The 14,277-nt window shown below is 52.3% G+C and overlaps 2 protein-coding genes across 3 annotated transcripts in view; both read right to left on the bottom strand.

Annotated features, from left to right (window-relative positions):
• Positions 1-94: 94 nt before the first annotated feature.
• Positions 95-7,160, bottom strand: PIGV (phosphatidylinositol glycan anchor biosynthesis class V). Of its 2 annotated transcripts, XM_075173515.1 has the most exons (5): positions 5,959-7,160; positions 5,630-5,749; positions 3,842-3,994; positions 1,261-2,418; positions 95-476 (listed from the first exon to the last, which is right to left on the bottom strand). In XM_075173515.1, the coding sequence occupies exons 3-5, from the start codon at positions 3,926-3,928 to the stop codon at positions 168-170; spliced, it is 1,554 nt and encodes a 517-aa protein (XP_075029616.1). In that variant the 5' UTR covers positions 3,929-3,994; positions 5,630-5,749; positions 5,959-7,160; the 3' UTR covers positions 95-167. The 2 variants fall into 2 exon arrangements, with proteins under 2 accessions (XP_075029616.1, XP_075029618.1); XM_075173517.1 differs by having other exon boundaries at positions 3,920-3,994; positions 5,630-7,160.
• Positions 7,161-10,121: 2,961 nt separating this feature from the next.
• The window catches only part of ARID1A (AT-rich interaction domain 1A), a 61,134-nt gene continuing 56,978 nt past the window's right edge, over positions 10,122-14,277 (bottom strand). Inside the window, exons 19-20 of the mRNA XM_075173514.1 lie at positions 13,885-14,015; positions 10,122-13,071 (exon numbers count right to left, since the gene is read on the bottom strand). Of these exons, the coding sequence (XP_075029615.1) occupies positions 11,347-13,071; positions 13,885-14,015 (1,856 nt within the window). The 3' untranslated portion in view covers positions 10,122-11,346. The remainder of the gene's footprint in view (positions 13,072-13,884; positions 14,016-14,277) is intronic.

Raw genomic sequence — 14,277 nt, 5'->3', positions numbered from 1 at the left:
CACGTCCGTCTCAGAGACAGCCACGCTCCGAACGTCAGTAGTAACGGAGGAGTAACGCCTTCGTAACCGAGACAACAGCATCGCTACACATGGGTCAGGCTTTTTAGAAAAAGCGAGTTTCAATTCTGACCAGCGCTTCTGCCCCGCAACCAGTCCGTACCCACACGCTACGTCCACGGCAAGAAGTTGCAGTGCAGAATCAGTCCCAGCAGCCAGTAGGACAGGAAGAATCCAAGAACGCATTTGCTGAGGGGGGTAATTAATCTACAGTTCATCAGCAGCCTCACAACGGGGTTTTCAGAAGTCCCTTTCCCGCAGGAACCAGGAGATTTACCTAGAAGAGACCTCTGGGAGCGAGGTGCCGCGGTTTGATTATCAGTCCCTTCGCTCCGGAGTAAAGGTTCGTGTTCTTGAAGCAGGTGAGCGGAGAACCAGTACAGGATGGGAGAGGAGGAGCCCAGGAAGCGGGTCAGGACCTGAAGACAAGCAGAGCAAAAATCACATAAATCGCAGGTCTCCGCCTGTGACCAGCCCTGGTCCCAAGGCACGCAAGGAGCCGTCTATCTGCCTCAGATCGCTGACAGAGGGGACTGAAATACAGCCCCAATTCATGGTGCTGGGATTTATTACATTGAAATGAAACACCTCTCAGCTCACCCTGCTTTATTTATTACATTTGTGTAAGCAGTCAAGTGGTCCCCAGGTTTTGGACAAGCACGGTAACTAATTGTCACTCCTTGTCACTGTCCAGCGCAGGGGCAGCAGCTTCAGGGGAGATTTGAATCTCATTCTTCAATTATTTTTTCACTGGAACCCCCAATCTTTAGTGCCACTAGCTGCGTCCTAAAAAGACCTTCAAACACTCCAGAGACTGGCGACAGGCTCTGGATCCTTTCCTTGCCATCCATTAAGCTCAGCCCAACATAACGACCTGGTATCCTTGTCCTCCGACAGCCGATTAGCAGGGCTCGCCAAGCCTGGCCTTAAGCACACGTCAAACGCCACCTCAGACCAGCCGGACCCGTTGATCCCCGCGCTGGTGCCCTCATCCCACTGAGCTCTCTTCAGGAACTCTCCGGCAGAGCACAGGAACTAACCGGCTTTGGAAACTCCCTGTGGAACTAGCTCCGAAAGAGGAAAGGCAAAGCTTTTGTTCTGCATTGCCCCGTGCTGCCCTGCAGCTGGGACTGTCCCTGCCTCAGCCACCACGCCGCATTCCCCTTAGGAAATGACTCCTGTGTGTTGCTATGAATGTCCCACCTGCACGTGCATGCAGAAGAATCCAAACGCCAGCAGGACTGTGGCATGGACCACGTACACGAAGACAGCAGGGCAGCAAAATCCAGCTCTTGGTTTACCCTCTTCTTCACTCTTTCTTCTCTCTAGGCCAAGAGTTACGCAGTGCCGGGGGTTTGCGGTGATGTAGGTCCAGGCAGCCCACGAGCCCAGAAGTGTGACAGGCAAAGCAAGCAAGAAATTTGGTATTTGTCTGAGCTCAAAATACCTTAGAAAGCCCACATTCCAGTAAGCATCTTGAATATAGGAATAGACCACGGGGAATCGCTGGGAGCACCAAGGGGGTTTAACCCCGTTCCTGGCCGCCAGACGATAGCCCTTGTGCAGAGCCAGCTGCAGCAGCGGCCTGGGAACAGCCTGCTCCGGGCCGGTGCCAGGACCACAGAACCTCACGTAGGCATAATACTGAAATAAAACAAAAGGTAGAAAAATCCCGGCACACATCAGAACCGCTGAAGATGCCACGCTAAGGAGTTGCTTCCACAACGGAGGGAGCTTCCTTACCGATCCTGAACCCACCTGGAGCTGGAGAGCAAAGCATTTACCGCGGGAGTAGAGAAAGAAGCCAGCATTAATAAGCCCGTTGGCACGTACCCCAGAAGCAAGGGAGAAGAGCAGTCCACTGAGCCAGCTCTGCCCCTTCTCCAGTTGCCACATGGCACTGAATGCCAGGAAGGCAAACATGCTCTCTGAGTAAGCAGCTGCCATAAATACATTGGCAGGGCTGACAGAAAAAAGAAGGGCAGCAAGGAAGGCCACCCTGCGACACTGCAGCACGACGCAGCCCAGCTTATACAGGGCAGCAGCTGCCAGGACAGAAAAGAGAGAATTAAGAAGTACAGCTGATAGCAGGAGGCGGCTCCGCAAACGCAGCAGCCGCTGCAAGGGCCACAGAGCACCCTCGGCCACGGCACGCACGCTCAGGGGGTACAGGGGGAAGAAGGCGCAGTTGTGCTCGTACAGGTAACCACGCTCGGCGATGAAGAGGAAGTGCTCCGCGTCCCAGCGCGAGAGGCCTCCCAGCAGCCGCTCCAGGAGCAGGTCCCACAGGCCAGGCTCGGACAGGCGAGGGGGATGGAAGGCGTCTGCAGCGTGATCTGGGATGAGGAGGTTAAACAGAGCCTGGAAAAAGAAGAGAGGATTAAAGTCCAGCAGACCTCCTCTTGCACCCTACCGAAAGCATCAAGCAGGAGAAGGACTCCTGGGTTTCAAAGGGGACAAGAGGAGCACAGAAGCCAGGCTGAGGGGCTTTGCAGCAAGGACACCTGTAAGACTGTGAAAAGGTATAAACACAATCTTTTGGACTGAATAAAGCTCTGGAACATATCCAGCACGAATCCCCACGGAACCGGACAGGGAAAGCTGCTCAGCCCCATGCTCAGGCAGATCTAACTGCGTACGCTCACAGCGGGTACCTCTGCAGTAGAACAGCCTCCTGTTCTACTCGGTTTGGCGTTATTGTCCCAGCTGATGTACAAGGGAGAGGAGACAGAACTAGAGACAAACGTTTTCCCAGAGCAAACTGATGCAGAAGAGAGCAGCCGATTCCCAGGCCCCCCCCCTGGTCTCTAGATCACTCCCATCGCCTCCGCAGCTCAGCGTGCACTACGGGGTTCGCTTTCCGGAGATGAGCAAGCAGAATGCGCCCACCTCTGCCTCCAGGAGCTTGTGGTGCTGACCACATTTTAAAAGGTGAAAGAAAAACCCAGAGAGCTCATGAGATAGGAGGTATGCAACTTAATGCATTGTAATGTAATTTCGAATGAAAATATGTTTAAAAAAAAACCCCAAAAACCAAAAAAACCTCAGATGGTAAGTTTTGTAGCTTAACGACATGTAGATTGGGATGAGTCCCCTGCAATAAATTCAGCGCTGGCAGAGAAAAGAGAAAAGGCCACACTGAACAAATTGGAACTAAAAGACATACAAAGCCGCCGTTTTACCACGAAGCACACATCTGTTCTAACCAGGCCTCTGGCATTTGTAACGCAGAGTCTTTCATCTCAGCTGATGGTTCCACTCAGCCCTACCCAGTGGTGACCGGGGCTGCCGCACTCTGCCAGCTGGCTGGTGGCCGGCTGCTAAAGAGCTTTCTCAGGCTGATTTTGTTTCAGGAGGGCCACGGCCACGGCTAGACTCTTTGCTGGCTGTCTCGGTACGCACAGGTAGGATGGAGTGAGCAACCAAGCTCTCCCATGCTCAGAGAAGGATGTCTTTGGAAATGAGACTTGGGAGGAATGTGCAAGAGGAGGTAATTGTTCCTCTTCCGTGGATAAACAGAGACATCAGCCTCTCGTGCAGCCAAACCGGCCTCTTGCAACAGCAGCACGAAAAGCAAGTTACAAGGAAATTTATGTAATTTTACTTAACAGCAACCTGCCTGCCTGGATGCAGCCGGTCTGTTGGTTCTCCAAAGGAGAAGATGATCTCCCAGTCAAGCAGAACCAGCTAGCTCACGGTGCACAAGGCAGTACCGAAGCGAGAAACCTTGGAGCAGCAAACAACAGATGTCGCAGCATCTTTGGTTCAGGAACAGGAGACTTGCCTGCAGCAGAAGCGTCAGGGCTCTGCAGCACACCGCAAACCACACGACCTCGCGGAGGTGGGGGTCTTGCCTGCTCACCAGCTCCATTCTGAGCTTGAAAGTTGTCTCAGTAGGTCACCGATGCCAGGGAAATCCTCCTCCGCTTTCGGAAACCTGAGTCGATAAACAGAGAGCACAGACACAGAAAGGTATTTCTGGCTTCAGCCATGTTTGTAAATTATGTGTCTTTATTTACTATCAGGCACTTCAAAGGGCTGCAAATCTCTATGAACAAGAAAGTCACTTATGAAAGAGATCACAGATCTGGGAGACGACGCAGAAGACCTCTTTGATATTGTTCCTATTAAAAAAAATTTCCCTGACTTCTTAACCTTGGCCAGGATGCAGAGGGAGAGAGGTTATAACGTGTACTCTCAGCCCATTTCTTACCGGGCCAGTGTAAATACCAGGAGCAGACAGGCTCTCCGGCCTCCTCAGCAGAAACACCAGCGGCCCAAGCCAGGACTCCGCCAAGCATCTACGCACGCATTCAAGTTCCAATGCGCTGAATGAGATTTAAACCTTTTTTTTTTTTTTTTTTTTGGAATAGAGACAGAATTAAAACGTGGACTCTGAGCGTAACATCCATATAAGCAGTTTGCTGACCTGGGCTCGCAGCCGGCCGGGCTCTCCTCTCTCCTGCTCTCTGCCCAGCCTTTGCCCCTGGGAAGCCGAAAACGGCTTTATTCAGGGCTGCCTCCATGGACCAACCCCCCAGGCTCCATCAGAGCAAGGCTAAGGTGCCTTCTCAGATACGCAGGCTTCCCCCCACCCCTTCCATCGATCAGAGACGTGACACTCGCATCACTCCACCCTCTCCACCTGTAATTTTCCAATATTTTGGCAGGGGTCCTGGTCTCCAGGGTGAGGGCATCTGCCTGTCAAGCAAATCGCATATGCTAAGGTGGCTCTCTTCCACCTCTTCCCCGCAAACCTCACCTGCAAGATTTAAAATGCTTTGTGGAGTCTCACTGCTTTTGTTTCTGTATGTTCTGGATTGACGTTCTGGGACCAGCTACGAAAACTCTGGCCCAGAGCCACGAAAGGCAGGCAGTATCTGTTCGGCAGCTTTTTGAGATAACACATTTCTTCCGTTGGTTCCCCAGCCACCAACTGCTTTTCAGTTTGAGAAACAGAAGACCCACAGCTCTCGCTAGGTTCCAGTGACACCACATCCTGCACTATTTCCCACCTGCCATCTTTCTGATCCAGCACCTTACGATACATAAAGATCCCCAAACCGGTCACCTTAATGAGCTAAAAACACGCTGAGGTTTTCCTATTCCCGTTACTGATGGAGGAAAAAAACTGGCAGGTTAAAAACTGCATGAGAGAGCAGAAAACAAGTCATCAGCAAAGCAAAAAACAAGACCCAAATACGCTCGCTTATAGTTCCAGTCCCTAACTACAGGATTATGCCTCCTATTTAGCCACATACAAAAGTTTTGGGTTTGCTCATATTCCCCTCTTGCTCCAGAGCATTCACAGCTACAAAGCAACTAGTGGGAGGCACGTTCTCCTGAATCACGAAGCTGCAACGTTATTTTAAGAGAGGGGATACTTCAGCCCAGCTGTAAATTCTATTAAAGCGCGTTCACAGCTGCAAATCCTATTAAAGCACAGCGGCAAAAATTGTCTCAGCACTTTAAATATTTTTTAAAAAGCAGAGAAACAGCTTCGCTTGAATGTGCCAAGAAGGCTCAAAGCAAACAGCTTTAAAAAGCCTGTTCCCGTCACGATGCAGCACACCTTGTAACGGAAAGCAGCGAAGTCTACAAAAAGCTGCAGCCCACAACCACCCTTCTGGCAGAGAACACGGCGTCAGAGCTGGAATGCCTCTACCCCGAAAAGGGCTGCGTGAGAGAGCACCTGCACGAACGGAAAAAAGACACGAAAGGGCAGAAGTGGGTTAAAAATATTTCAGTAGAAAAAGATGCAAAGTCTTAATTAAAGATGTCTTTCCCTCCGTGTTCCGCGTTTCCCCTTGCTGTCAGATACGAATTGCATTTTGCTCGCTCTGGAAAGAGGGCTAAAAAAGAGGACGTGAATATGAACAAAATAGATGCTGGGTAAATTACCATTTAAATGAAAATATGAATTCGGGAAGGTCTGTAAAGATGCACTGGAGACCGATTACCAGCCGGTGGCAGCAGGCACTCGCCGCAAAGGCCTTTCCCTCCTCCGAACACCCGGCAATCAGCTCCAGGCTGGGGTACCGATTCCTATCGGGAAGCCTGCTCCCGTCTGCATCCCAGAAACGCTTGGAGAGCAACGGTTTGGGCATCCCTCGGTACTTCTCCAACCTGCCCTTAGATTCAAGAGATACTCCAGACATATTTAAAAATCTGTTCTAACCAGGATGCCAAAGAAATAAGACCGAATTTTGGAAATCCCATTCACCTAGTGCTGTTTCTGCGGGCCTGGGAGCTCTCGGCCTCGCAGATGCTTTCACTCCTGCACCGTTTCAGTGGCTGATCCAGCACCGCTTCGCCTGCGTCTGAATGGAAACGGGAACGTTTCTACCCCTTGCACCTTTTGTAACAGCTCACGCGCGTGAACACAACCCACGCTGGATCAAAGCGCAACCCGAGCGCTCAGCTCGAGACGACGGACCCGCTGAGCGAGCGCTGGAGCTGCGGGTATTCGGGTCCGAGCGCACCGCAGCGAGCCAAGCGTCAGAACGCGCCACGGTCGCTTCCCTGCTTCATCTCTGCCTTTGCGACGTCACAAATCCCGCTCCGTGGAGCGCATCCACGCGCAGAGCAGCTTCTGGTGGGACGCTGGGGACTCACATCCGTTTCTGCCGCTTCCTTCGGATGGGCAAAACTGTCACGGCCGGTACCCGGCGTTTAAATGAAACGCAGAATCGTTTCCCCTCGCTTTGGAGCGAAACAGGCGGGCGGTTCGCAGCGGTTAGGCGACGGCTGAAGCGCTTAACAGGGATGTTTCCGAGATCAGGGATTACGGCTTGTGTCTTTATTAATGGATTAATACTCAAGGCTGGCGGGACAGCTGCCTTAGAAGCACGGGAGGGCTCACCCCGCGCAGGCCGGCTCAGCCGTTCCCCGCCGAGGCGTCCTGGCCGCTGGCACCGGCCCCGGGCGAGGCCTCGGCCCCGCCGCCCACGGCACCGGCCCGCTCCCTTTCCCAAGGGCTGCTTGGGAGAGAGAAGCCAGGCCCCAAAGGGCGCCCGGCCCGGCCCGGCCCGCAGGACGCGCTGCCCCGTGATTTCCGCACGGGTGGGCCCCCCCACGGCCCCGCTGCGAGGCCTCCCGCGGCCCGGCCCTCCCGGGTCTCACTGTGGCTCCGGCCGCCCACAGCCGGGGGCCGGCGGCGACACCGGGGACACGGTCGGGCCTGCCCGGGGCTGTGCCCCGTCCCGTCCCCTCAGGGGTGCGCGGGCCCGGGGGGGGGGGGAGGGTCTCTGAGGGGGCGGGGCCCCTCCTGCGGGGGGGAGGGGCAGGCCCCCGCCCCTCCGCCCCCGCGGCGCGCGCGCGTGGCCCCGCCCCTCCCCCACCTGAGCGCCCGGCGCGCGGCTCCCGCGCCGGCTCCATCCCGCCGTCACCGCCCTCCCTCCCGCTTCCGGCCGCGCCTCTTCCGGGGCTGCGCGCGCCCAGGGGCTGCGCGCCGCGTCACGCGGCGGCCGCGGGGGGGAAGGCTCGAGCGGCGCCATCTTTGTTACGGGCGGGCGGAGGCGGCGGCGCTCATGGCCTCCGCCACGGGCAGCCCGGCCCCTTCCCCCGGGCCGCGGAGCGGGACCCCTCCCCGCCGAGGGGGGCAGGCGGCCGTGGCGGGGGGCACCGCACTCCATGCAGGCCCCAGGGCAGCCCCCCCCAGCCTTCCCCTGTCTTGCCATGAGGTCAGGGAGCGTCAAAGTGAGCAGTTTTGTTTAAAAAAGAAAAAAATCTCGTGCCTGCGAGAGGGGGGAGGCTCCCTGCAGTCGCAGCCAAGTTTGAATCGCCTTCCTGCATGGAGGGGCAGGCGGCCGAGGCTGCCCCAGCTCCAGTCCCCAGCCGCGGCCTTCCTCCCCCGGCCTGAGGCCCGGTCCTCGGGTCAGCCAGGCAGGGCCGCGCCGGGACCAGCGGGGTCCGGCGGCAGCTCGGGGGGGAGCAGGGAAGCAGGAGCTGCCCTGCTCCGCACCAGGCATGGCCAGGCGGGCAGCCCTCGCCCAGCGCGAGGCGTTACTGCTGGAGACGCACCAAGACAAACCTCAAAGGAAGCCGCGCGGCGGCTGCAGCAAGGGCACGGCTTCAAGAAGGCTCTTGCCAAAACACATTAAGCAACATCACATAACAATAGGCTGGTAATAAGTGTATGTTATTATATTAATTACTTACTATTACAAGAGGGTGGGCAGGTTTCCCTCAAGATCTCGTCCACGTGATGACGGAGGCATCAGATTTTGCTTTCACCCTAACCAAGCTCACGCTACGCTTAACCACATCGCAAGCCCGTGGCAGCGCGCCGTCAGGTCTCGCTCCCCGTGCGCCGGGTGCCGGCCTGGCAAAGAGCAGCAAGTCTTTGTGCTTAAAACCGACACGCCGCGGCGTCGGCCCGACCGTATCTACTGCAGGAATGAAAGAGAAATCATCATTGCCAACCGCGTCTTGAAGAGAGACTCAACGAGTGCTTTTAATCAGGGCTCTGGCTTGGGAAGAACTCAAGTTTTCTCCCTTGCTGGTAAAAACGGGAAACGGCGGAGCCGTCGGGGTCACAGAGAGGCGTTTTAAGGAATGTCTGCAGAAATTGAAACCTTTGGGTACAAATCAGGTCAAAGCATCAAGGATTTGCATTCTGGGCAGCCAAGTCGAGTTTGAGATCAGGTGTGGCTCTCAAAATAGTCCCTAATTACAAACTGTGAACACTGCTTGTTCTCATTTTACTAATTTCTCATCTCTGCTATTTTCTTTTAACCATCTTAGAAGTGCGAGAGGAGTATGCGTCTGCGTGCGTGCAAGCGCTGGGGGAACGGAATTACTCCCCTCAGATCAACTGGTGGTATAAATACTGGCAAGATGGGTAGTTAGTACCACTTGTGACTATTCTTTCCCTCCCAAATGTAGCATTCACTTATGATTAAATTCACTGTAACACGAACACAGAAGGTGTACAAAAGCTGCTCGCGGTCCTTTCTTCAACCTTGCTGCTGAGGTCCTTTCTGTTTAGAAAAAGAAGTAAAATTTTTACATTAATTTAATCAGATTAAACAAAGCTCCTGGAATACAGAATGAAATTATCAGAGAAGTTGGTTTTAAATCAACATTGTCGCAGACCAGCAAAGTCCAACAGAATTCTTATCTCACAACTTGGTTTCCATTCGATATTTTTCAAAGCCAAGGAAGCCCAGCACCATTCCTGTCTCTTAAGAAATCCATGTTAAGGACTCTCCTCCTGCCAGGCAAAGAGCTCCTGCAATTCCTGCTGATAAACAGACTTTCCCAGAAAAGAGTCAGTTTGATTCTGGCACAATTACTCCCAGAAATCTGAAGTTTAAGGAATAGAGTTAAGGGAGGGCTCTGGGAACGGGGAGCTTCCTAGGAGAGGACTAGGGGGATAAAATGAGGTGATTTCTTGAACAAAAAATACATTTGCCTTCAAAAAAGCTTCTCCCTTTTCTTTAACTAGCTGTTTTGCTTAAATGAGCTCAGTGCAGTTCTAGCTAGCCTGCTTCTATTACCATTTGAGGATAAAGCTGCAGGCTAAATAAAATACCCATTTACTAACCCATGAAAATGTGCAGATTTTCATATGAAGGGCCTGAACTTTGGCCGTTTGCTGAAGGGCACCAGAGCTCCGTCCGCTGGAAAACCCCGTCCTCTGAAGGAAGTCAGAGTCCACACCACGGTTCCAAGAAAATGTGAAAAATGCGAGGGGAATGAAAATTTTCCGTTTTACAGAGCTGACAGGGCACTGCCCCCCTTCCGAGCAACAGCCTTTTTCACCCTCTGAACTACGTGTCTCTCGGCCGGAGCTCCACCTCACGCTGCAAATCCGCTCCTACCCGAGCCTAAGCAGCACTAAGCCAAAACTCCATCGCTGAACAAGCCGAACAAAGAAAGCAAAGCCAGACCACACGGCGTTAGGGTCTCCGGAGCAAGACAGGACTTTGTCATCCCCAGACACGCCTGTAACTCACAGGACCTCTGAGGCGCTGCGTGGTAAGAAGGAGCTGACCTACAACACCTGACAGCACTGAAGTTACCTCCCCATTCTGCTAATAAAAAAAACCCTTACAAACATCTTACCAAGATTTAATGTACATTTATTCTTAACACGTGGAACATATAGTATAAAGATTTCATACTGAATAAATGATATTCATTAAGCCAAAAAAGGAAAAAAGGGAGGAATTTACATCAAGTTTTTAGCTACATCGTCTGAAATACAAATATGCAGAATTCATCACTGAAAAATCTCAATTGTGTTTCTTCATCAGGAACTTCAACTGAACCTAGAACTTTTTCACACCTCGATTAGAAAGAAAACAAAAACAGGAAAAATAAACTATAAGTTGATTGGCTGCTGAGACAGCAATGACTTTATACACAGAGACCTGTACAGCATCCTCCAGGGAGGGATGTCTGGCAAGAGATTAAATAATTGTGTCTCGCTTTTGCAGGTCATCAACTCGTTAACTCGTCATACTATAAAGGGGTAGGGAGAGGGGGACAAAACTGCAAGGAATCTTAGGGTATGTGCAATGTACAACGTCATATATATATACACACGTGGCAGCATTCAGGCTGCAGCTAAAGGTTAAAACCAGTTCTAAGAGGTGATCTCAGGGTTATTCATACAATCAAGGAGGAAGAGAGAAAGAGGTCAGGGTGTTGTAGGTTCACACATGATACTTTGGGGGAAAAGCCTTTTTTTCTCCTCAACATTAACTAAAAACATTTTTAAAAACTACAGCTTGCTGCTGATCCAGCGTTTTTTTTTTTTCCATGTGAGACATTATTACAGTATGTTTACAGTTTAAGGTGTACAGTACATGAAGTTCTACACGCTACTGCACAGGCCTCCCTTGGACAAGGTCTGTTCACAACTGGTAACTTCTTGGTTCCTGCAAGATTGTGAATGTACAACGATAAACCACACAGAGTTCAGCAGTCACTTTTGTCCTTCAGAGTTTACCATTAAAAACAGTTATGAAAGTGGTGCCTGTCAATGTGATAACACGGCAAGTCGTTTTCCCCAAACTCACTGTAAACGACAGTAACTTTGGTTAAAATAAAAAAAGTCTTCTATGTAGACAGAACTTTGTCTCCTTTAATAAGGGATTCAGGACAAATTTGAAGGGCAGGGGAAGGGGAGAGGGAACGGGGACATCTTTCCCCAAGGGAGAAGCAGGACAGCGCAGGGCAGACAGTGGATTCTGAGGTGGTTTTGCATAAATAAAGGGCAACAGTCAGTTTCTAAGTTCTCCACTCACGCACACGCACACAGGGTCTCGGATCCCACAGCTGTCATGACTGGCCAATTAAAAACAGTACATCACAAATAACTTGTGAAACCAAAGAGTTCATCAAAGGCGACACGGAGATGTCCAACAGCCGCGACTCGTATAACGTGAACTCCGAGTGGTTCTCGTCCACCTTGGCCAGGGCGAGCAGCGCCCGAGCAGCTCGGCGCATCATGTCCACGCTCGTCGACTCAAAGGGTGGGTTCTGCATGTGCATCAAGCCGGCCTGGCTCTGCTGGAACTGCGTGGCGGCCAGGCTGTCCTCCAAGAAGCCCAGCAAGTTGCCAATGCTGCCCTTCTGCACAGCAATCGCTCTTGCTGCCAGGCTGTCCCCCTGTGCCAAGTTGGCCAGTAGTACCACAGCCATCTCTCGACACACCGGGTTCTTTCTGTCACTAAGGAACCGCACCATGGTGCTGTACAGCTTCTCCAAGCGACTGAAGGGGGGAGTTGCAAGAATCAAATCCACATTGTTGTCCTGGATGCTGAGTTTGCTGAGTGTTTCCAAAACCAGTCTCTGAGGGGAGAGGACCGCGTTGGGCCCCAGTGTTGGAAAGGGATCCTGGGCCTCTGCTGATGGACATACTGCCCAGTGGAGGAGTCCATCCAGGATAGGCAAACAGATGCTTTCCGGGTAAGGGGAGAGGTCCAGCTGGCCAGAAATGTTGGCCAACGTGACCAGTGTATTTTCACGCAGCATCTCCAAGCAGTCCCACCACCACTCCACCTTGTTGCAGCTCACCCCTTGGTCCTGCTCCTCCTCTTTCTCGTAGGTCAGGGGTGCCTGTTTGCGTTCTGGATGCTTGTGGTGTAAGAGAATCAGTTTCCCTAGAATCAGCAGCAGCCCGGGATGTTTAGACATTTCAAAGTCATTGCCTGGCACAAACGATAAACTCCTGATGATGTTAGAGACACAGATGCAGCGCTTCGCCAGAGAGTCCTGCCAGTCTAGGAGGGTGCAGAGGGGTGTCTCGTCTTTACTGTGAGGTTCGTCCTCCAGAATTTTTATATTTCTGTGGCTCTGAGCTGGACTAATGCCAAAGGGAAACTTGCTGCTTTCCTTCGCCGTCTCCAAAGCTTTGACCTCTTCCTCCTCCCCTGCCAGGGAGCCTGGACGTGCCGAAAGCATGTCGTCCATGGTGGCAGTTATCCTCTTCTCCGAGGAGCTGTCGGATGGAGGAGTCTCTCCTTCCCTAGTGCTCGGATTGCTCTCAGCTGCTGAACGTTTCCTCAAGACAGAGTTGCAGGAAGCTCGTTTATGAGTCAAAGGTAGCTCCGTCTTGCTCTCAAAGTGGGTCTGAATGTGCTCGGTGGTATCTCCGCCGCCAATCCGCCAGTGCAGCAGTCCGCTCTCGAACTCCTGCACTCGCCCCAACTTGTCTGAATAATCTACCACAAACGGGTCGTTTTTCTGCACGACCTTGACTGGAAGCTTGTCAAATTTACTAACTAGTTTCTCCTCACTGCTCTCTAGAGGTGTTTTGTCCTTGCTCGAAAACGCAGCCTCCTCCTCTTCCTCATCCTCTTCCTCCTCCTCACAGTTCAGGCTCCGTGGTTCATCATCCTCCTCCCCTTCTTCATGAGAGGAAGCTGAAGATTTGCAGAACCTTTCGGGATCTAATAGTGTTCTTTGCCCTGGGTCTCCCACCTCGTATTCCTTCAGGATTCCAAAGATCTCGATCAGGCAGCGCCGGAAATACTCCACCAAGAGTTCCAGCAAGCCTGGCAGCTATGAGGGAGGAGAAAAACAGGAGGGGAAGGAAGGAAGGGAACAGTGATCAGAAAACAACTTGGGCCAACGTGAGCAACTGGGAAAGCAGGACATAAAGGGCTAAAAATTTAAGCAGTGATGTTAATTAATGGGTTCTTTTCATGCTGGCAATAAACTGTTTGCCAAAGAGAGCTTTCTGTCCTCTGAGAAAAGGAACAAAGGCAAAACCAGATACTGTCAGTATCCAAGCTGGCCCCCCTCCACACACACATACCTGTGCAAACACACGTGTGCTCTTGGTTGTATCTCCCCTCCGGTTGATACACAGGGAGGTGAAGGGCAGCACTAAGCAAAACAGCCTTTACAGTAGTGCCGAGCAGTTTTTACAACAGCCACAGAGGCACGTGGCAACTAACTGAGAAAGGCTGGCCCTCCGGATTGGCATCCCAGCCTCACTGCGCACAGTCCCAGGGGAAAGACAGAGCCAGAGGTGAACGAACGCCACCAACCCCCAAAAATGCAAGCAGCCTCCAGCCTTTCATAGCATTCTCGCTGCAAAGTCCACTATGGCCTTTATTCACTTTCTCCGTTACAGAGGCCATACAGAGAGGAGAACACACACGCTGGCACACCAACAAACAGATACGTTACATGGGCCACCGAGTAAGCAGTGCACAGCCACCCAGACCCCATGCTCCCTTCAGACCCCGAGCGCTCCGCAGGTACAGGACGTCTGGCCCTACAACAAGCTGCTTGTTGCTATCTCGCTGACAGAAAAACCCTGCAAAATTAGCACTTCAAAGACCTGCACCAGAGAGCATCTGCACCCACCTGGCTGAGGTTGAAGGTCATTATGCTGTTGTCATCATAGAGCAGGATGTTTATGGTATCTAAGGCCCACGTACTTTCAGCTAGCAGCCCAGACTTCAGAGACATCATCACTCTCCAGGCTTCAGGAGTTCCTGTAACATAAACACATGATACTTGCAGCTCCTGGAGTGTAAAAACAAAAAGGAGATACTCGACGCTTCTTTTTGGACCCATGAAGAGCAGAGCCTGTTTAAGATGATGTACGGTCTGTATGTATCAGCAATCTCTCTGCAGACAATGCCAAAATGATGTCTGAAAACACAACTAGCCTGCAAAAATATAATTATTTCAAAGCCACCAGAGCCCTTCCACTCGGCAGCAGCGTACTAAAGGGTAACGGCAGCACCCATCCCC

The sequence above is a fragment of the Calonectris borealis genome, chromosome 25, assembly GCF_964195595.1.
Source record: "Calonectris borealis chromosome 25, bCalBor7.hap1.2, whole genome shotgun sequence".
Taxonomy (NCBI): domain Eukaryota; kingdom Metazoa; phylum Chordata; class Aves; order Procellariiformes; family Procellariidae; genus Calonectris; species Calonectris borealis.
The sequence above is the reverse complement of the archived record's forward strand: the minus strand, read 5'-3'. Positions and strand labels throughout refer to the sequence as shown.